We start from the raw sequence: 6,910 nt of genomic DNA, 5'->3' as shown, positions 1-6,910 counted from the left end.
CCACCGGGAGGAGGCCTCGGGGAAGACCCAGGACACGCTGGAGGGACTATGTCTCTCGGCTGGCCTGGGAACACCTTGGGATTCCCCTGGAGGAGCTGGAAGACATGGCTGGGGAGAGGAAGGTCTGGGCCTCCCTTCTGAAGCTGCTGCCCCCACGACCCGATCCCGGATAAGTGGAAGAAAATGGATGGATGGATGGCATTCTTATTTGCAAGCATTCATATCTCATGCATTTTACACAGACATATTCCAATTTATGCATGGACAAAACTGAAATTCTGCCATTTTACTTTGCAGGGTTACAAAACTCAGTTCATACAGTCTTATTTACTAGTACAAAATATTTATGACCGGAATTTGTGCCCAAACATCCGCCATAAAGCTACATTATGTGCTTTTTTAAAAATATATATAAAAATATATATATTTTGACATTAAAACTGTCACTATGTTGTGACAGTTTGGTAGGAGACAGAACATCTTTGAAAAGATTGAGCTCTTTCCAGTGCTTTCATTGCCGTATGAAAAAATACATCGCTCCGGGTCACAAGCAACCAATAAGAGCCAGGAGGAGGCTCTTTAAACTGTCAATCAAGGTCCTTTATGTCCTGCACAGTATGGACAAACAACTTACCCTTCCAGTTTATCCATCGTCATCTGTGGCCATGCTAGTTAGCTTGAGCAGTTATGATAGGCTCTGTTAACAAAAACAGAGCCTGTCATCTCTTAACTCCATTATTAGGTATTTTGAAAAATGATTGATACTTTTATAGATTAAATTCCAATATTTCTTTGAAGATTTTGAAGAGTCTCTTCAGTTTATGAAGCTATTTCTCCTCAGTTTTTCTATGATAATTTGTCCAATACATTTCTTCTTACTCAGTGGACAGAGTGGTTCTGGAAAGACTGAAGCTATGAAGCAAATAGTCCATTACCTCAGCTCAATCTATCAGGACAGAAATGACAACCTAAGACAGGTAATTCAAAATTGGGAAAAAAAAAAAAAAAAAAAAAAACAATTATCATTTTTTTCTAATGTGCACTTGTTTTCATTTCTTAATTAGCCGATGGAAGTCTTTCCCATCTTGGAAAGCTTTGGGAATGCCAAGACTATTCTTAACAACAACTCCAGCCGATTTGGCAAGTACCTTCACATTCACATACTCCAGTAAGTCCACCAATTATCACTTAATTCAGGAATATTTGTAGATTGATCTCTTATCATGACTGGTAAAATTGATTGTAGCTATTTTAAAATTTTGTCTCCTGGTTGACAGTGGAGTTGTTGTAGGAACCTCACTGTCTAACTATCTCTTGGAGAAGTCCAGGGTTGTCTTTCAGGTAAGTTCACTGAGTGCTTTGACATATTACAGTTTCTGTCAAAAAATACTTTAGACAGAGACATGCATTGGTCTTGAAAATACAAGAAAAGATTTTAATGCACAGAACATATGTTCTAGATTTTCACAGTTAGTACTACAAACCTCTTCATTTCTGAGGGGTGTATATATCTAAGGTAAGTTTGGCACAGATTGAAAGAATTACTTTCTAGTAAAGGACAGTCTGTTCTTGCCATTATTAACTGGAGTCTGTCCGCTGGTGTGATTCTGGATCATTTTAAGCATGCTGTAGTGCAGCTACTGCTTAAGAAATCTGGCATTGATCACACTGCCCTGGCTAATTACATGCCTATTTAAATGCTTCCATTTCTTTCAAAGGCTTCAGGGAAAATTGTTTTTGTCATTGAAAGAGTTTTTAACTAAGAACATTACAGAAGTTTTTTGTCAATCTTTAAAAGCTTTCATAGCACAGAATGTTCATTGATCAAGTGTCTTTATCCTGACTTAATCAGGGTAAGTCAAACTGTAAACAACTAAGGCTGAATATGCAGAAGTGGAGGAAACCGTGACATTTCACAGAAGATTTGACCAATTTATCTGCAGTTTTGGAGGAAGAAGCTGGATGGAGAGATGAAGAAGAGGGAGCTGGTTCTACTGAAGGACTGCAAGCAGATTTTTTGAGCCATAGGAAGCAACAATGACTCCATCATTTCTTGGGAGGAAGGGTCCAACAGTGACAGTGCTCTCTCCTCCAAATCACTGAATATTAATAGACTATATAGCAGTTACACATATAACTATTATATATTTATATGTGTAACTATATAATAGTTACACATCTTTAATTCTAGCTTACTTCAAATAATCCAGTTACTTTAAGGCAGTGTTTCTCAACATTTTTTTGGGCCAGCGCCCCCCTATCCATTATCCAAGTCCCTTACTGCCCCCATATAAGAAATTGAATTCTACTTTGCACTGAATATTATTTTATTGTTAATATTACTATCACTATTGTTGATGTTTTGATTTTATGGTTGTTTCTGTATTTATCATAAAAAATAATTTCCCAGAGAACAAAAAAGGCATGTGAATCAAAATTATTTTTACACGTCTCTACAAAAAATGTAATGGACATTCAACTTAAAATCGGTAGGCCTAACAGCAGCCAATCTGAGTGAAACAAATATTCCAATATTATATATAATATACCTTTATATTATTTTACCTTTTATCTGAAAACAGTGTCTGTTTGTTCTTGCCATACAGTCCTCTGTATTACTTATTGCTCGACAGGTCTTGCCATACCAGATTATTCCTCTGTATTTGATTTAGTTTCTTAGTTTATTCTTGCATTTTGTTCTTCATGCATTTTCATTCAGTTTTCTTTGATTAACATTATCCTCTCTTGGTTTATTGTTATGCTCTCAAGTTTCTTTCCTGTTGCTAGTTTTATTTTATCGTTTTATCGTTCCATTCTGACGAATGATATCTTGAATAATAACTAAAGATATCTTCAATTACATTTTGATCAGTGTTAAGAGAATATAATCATTAACTTCTGCCTCATTATATTCTCTTGTGCTCCTGGATTCAATGATTCCATGCGTGGAAACAAAAGCCACACAGAGATGACAGTCAACGCTCCGCGTCATACATTTTCAGAGTTTATACTAACATTCAAAAGTATAAAATCACATTGACAATACAGACACTTTAAAGTAGTATAACAGACATTCATTTACCTGAGACAAATAGAAAAGAAGAAGAAAGAAAGAAAAGCAAAGACGTCTTTGGAGAGTTGCAAAAGCAAATCTGATTTGTTACTCCTGTATACAAACTTTTATAGTAAAGGCGTATTCTTCTCTTTAATATATTTAAATAAGGCATATCTTTGCTCATCCAACCAGGAGCTGTCTCGGACCTCTTAAAAGTTTGAAACTCCCTGCAATTTGTTTTCAAGATCAAACACCAGTTGTCACCTTTATCTAAACAAAGTGGAAGTGGAGCTTCTCCTCTGCTGGCCTGAACTCATCCTGTTTTATGGCTTTTCACAGATCAGTGTGAAAGCTGGAACTTCTCCTGATTGCTTGCCACACAGACAAAGGGCAGTTCAAAAGATCTTAGCAAACAATCTGCTGTAACTACAGGTAACATAAAGGTCAATAGGGCAGAATAAGTTATTAATCTGAAAACTATAATTAGGCTGTTTCAATCAAGATATGTTGCTAAGTTTTAAAATTAGCATATTTTAAATTTATTTTCTTAACACCAGTCAAAATTCTTTTCAAGATATCTCAAATTACATCACGGGATCTGTCACTTGATGGGACACATATCTTGAACTTATTTTGACTAGTCAAAATTGTAATTTTGACTAGTCAAAATTAATTCAGATATCTGAATTAAGAATTGGGTGGAAGCCCCTTTGTGCTGTCCAAACAATTGCCTGCAGAATTTTATGTTTTCTGCATAAAATTGTCAGTAAACTCCCACAACGTAGAAAGAGCTCGGCAATGTTGGATATGCGGAGAACGCAAAACTTCATAAACTATAAGACTGCTTCTGATGTCTGCAAGGAATTTCCTGTTGATTCATTTCCGACAAACCGAATGCACTTAAAAACAGCTTTGAAAAGCTAAAATTGTTATTGTCAAAGCATTTTCAACATGAAAGTGGTGCATTTTCAAACATGTTTTTTTTTCGTTTTTTCTATTTTTCATTGTTTTATTAAACTTTAAAATTGCTATGTAAGTCAGGGACGTTTTGACTGTACATAATACATATTCAAGATATCAGTAATGTCATTCTGATTAGTCAGAATGTCAATTAAGATATTTTAAAAAGAAAAGCTGTGTAATTCAAGATATCTCTAATTGACTTAGAGATATCTTAAAAGGAATTTTGACTAGTCAAAATTACAATTCAAGATATCTTTAATTTAGTTTTGTCTAGTCATTATTTGCTTTTAAGATATCTATAATTTAGTTTTCACTAGTCAAAACTAAATTTCTCCTCTCCACAAATACATTTAAGATATCTCGAATTATGGAGTAATTCGAGATATCTTTAATTAGAATTATGACTAGTCAAAACTAAAATTGAGATATCTTGAATTTACTTTATGACTAGTCATAATTTAATTGTAGATATCTAAAATATGTATTTCAGATAGTCAGTAATTCATTGTAGATATCTTGAATTGAAGTCTCCATACAATTCAATGGTAAATCTGACGTCATTTCGATGTAAAGATATCTCAAATAGGTATTTTATCTAGTCAGAATATAATTAGAGATATCTTAAATCGCTGAAACATCTAGTCATAAAACAATTTGAGATATCTGGAATGCAAGGGCGGTAAAACTGAATGTATGTTAAAATGGCTTGCCATAAATGACCAGGTTTTGCGGGCTGGGCACGCCCACACGCTTTGATGTACAATAAACATTTCGATAACTATTGATCTTTCATGCCACAAGACTGTGGTGAAAAATTGTAAAGTCTGTAAGTTAAAAGCTGTGGGAGAAGTTTGTTCAGATGCAACATGTGTAACAGAGACAACATGGTGACATTCATCCAAAATGGCCAACTTCCTGTGGCACCCGAAAACTTTTTCTTAGGTCCTGTCACACTTTATATGTGTATTCAATTTCATGATTGTCAGTCAAAGCATGGCTTGGGGCTGGTTTATTAAATATTCTTGGGCAGGGGTATTAAACTCATTTTTGTTTTGGGTCAAATCAAGACCATGAATGCTCTTAAAGGGCCGGTTGTGCTGCATCTGTTGTTGTTTCTTCAGTTGAAGCTAAAATCTCAAAATTCTGAACTGCACCTGAAGCATGGGCTGTTCACAGTCCAAATCTATAAACGGAAGTATGCAATTTAAAATAGCTTTAAACTAGAATTAATTTGACTGTATTGAACATAGTGAAACAGCATTTTACAAATGATGCAATGAAATCTTTGCTTTCTCTCTTGTGCCTTATAAGTGATTGTAAATCAGCACATTCAAATAAAATAAAATTATTGCCTAATTTATAATTTAGGCCAATAAGGAGAGGAACTATCATGTGTTCTATGAACTGCTGGAAGGTATGAACGACTGGGACAAAGAGAAGCTATACCTGCAGGGAGCTGAGACTTACTACTACCTAAATCAAGTAAATGAGACCAACAACCTATCAATTCTTGTTTTTTCTGTTTAATTTGTAATTTTTTATTTTCACTTACTATAAATGTTTTGACTTTTCTTATACCATGTAGGGTGGTGCCTGTACTTTGAAAGGGAAACAGGAAAAACAAGACTTTCAACTTTTGCTTAAATGTTTGGAGACTATTGGCCTACACGCAAATCAAATCTCCAACATCTGGGCCATCCTCTCCTCTATTCTACATCTTGGTAACATTTGTTTCAGCTCATATGAGGTATGTGTCTTTAAATGAGACTGTCAGAATGAGATGCAAGGCATTCATATCACACCTTTGTTGGTGCTGTTTCAGAGTGAGTCATTTGAGGTGGCTCGTATCTTCAGTGAGGTAGAGGCCAGAAGGGTTGGGTCCTTGTTGCAGATTTCTTGTGAGACCCTTCAAACAGTAATCACTCACAAAGTCACAGTAAGTAGCTTTTTGTTAAGCAATTAGACCCACCTTGATACGCATGTGCAAACAGTTTGTTTTTGTTTTAGGAAACCAGCTATGATCGCATCTACTGCCCCCTGTCTGTGGAAAGTGCCATAGAATCAAGGTGACTAATAAATCTGACTCATTTCCCGTCTTGGCAGAGCAGCAGCAGTCCCACAGTCATGTCAGTTAGTGTTTTCTTTTTTGTTACTGAAACTTATTCTACTGTAGAAATGACAGTTGTGAGTTTGATTAAGTAAGGACTTCCCTGCAAGCAATTATACATATAGTAAGGCACAAAATAATTATTACCCCTGCCAGATTTGGACTTTAAATCATCTTAAATCTATCCCCTTAGTTTGTTGGGCAACTTAGTTGGCTTCACTGCCGAGACATTTCAGTTCATATGGTTCTCACTACCTTATTTATCACTAAGAAAACTGTGATCTTCTTTAGTATTCTTTTGTTGGACCATATTGGTCTTGAGACAACCTCTGCCCCCACAACAAATGTAACATCAATTGATGGCAAGGAAGATTTCCCCAAAAACAACAGCCGTGAAAATGATGATGCTGCAGATAACAGACTGATAGATCTCCAATATCTTGTTGCAGAGATTAAAAGGTTGAAACTTCCTCTAGAAATAGAGTCTCTTTATTCCTTTCATGTACACAGCCTTAGTGTTAGACATCCAGATATTTATAGTGCTCCAACACCTCCACTTTCTCCCCCTAATCCCAGTGTCTGTGAAGTCTAGCTCTCCAGTCTTACTCACATTCAGCTTCAGGTGGTTCATTTCAGTTCAATCCACAAAGTTTTCTATCAGTTAGTTACAGTGAGAAGAGTACTCACCCTACTCTTCCCATCTTATGCCCCATAGGACAGCCGAGTCATCTTAGAACTTCTGTAGGCAACATTACTCTGTGCTGTACTGGAGGTCATTCGTGTGT

The 6,910-nt window shown here is 35.8% G+C and overlaps 1 protein-coding gene and 1 long non-coding RNA gene across 2 annotated transcripts; both read left to right on the top strand.

Moving 5' to 3' along the window:
• The first annotated feature begins 835 nt into the window (after positions 1-835).
• Positions 836-1,360, top strand: LOC106936493 (uncharacterized). Its single transcript, XR_001422146.1, has 3 exons — positions 836-977; positions 1,065-1,168; positions 1,278-1,360. It is a non-coding gene; the product is annotated as an uncharacterized LOC106936493 (long non-coding RNA).
• A 3,922-nt stretch (positions 1,361-5,282) lies between these two features.
• Positions 5,283-6,084, top strand: LOC106936492 (unconventional myosin-XV-like; the record flags this gene model as incomplete). The annotated part of the gene is made up of 4 exons (XM_015017547.1): positions 5,283-5,500; positions 5,604-5,765; positions 5,841-5,954; positions 6,026-6,084. Coding segments are annotated over exons 1-4 (401 nt in total), but the record flags the coding sequence as incomplete, so codon positions are not given.
• Positions 6,085-6,910: the final 826 nt, after the last annotated feature.

The sequence above is a fragment of the Poecilia latipinna genome, unplaced genomic scaffold (genome assembly GCF_001443285.1).
Source record: "Poecilia latipinna isolate Pla-1442-1.1 unplaced genomic scaffold, P_latipinna-1.0 Scaffold2156, whole genome shotgun sequence".
NCBI lineage: Eukaryota > Metazoa > Chordata > Actinopteri > Cyprinodontiformes > Poeciliidae > Poecilia > Poecilia latipinna.
This window is presented reverse-complemented; position numbering and strand designations above follow the sequence as displayed.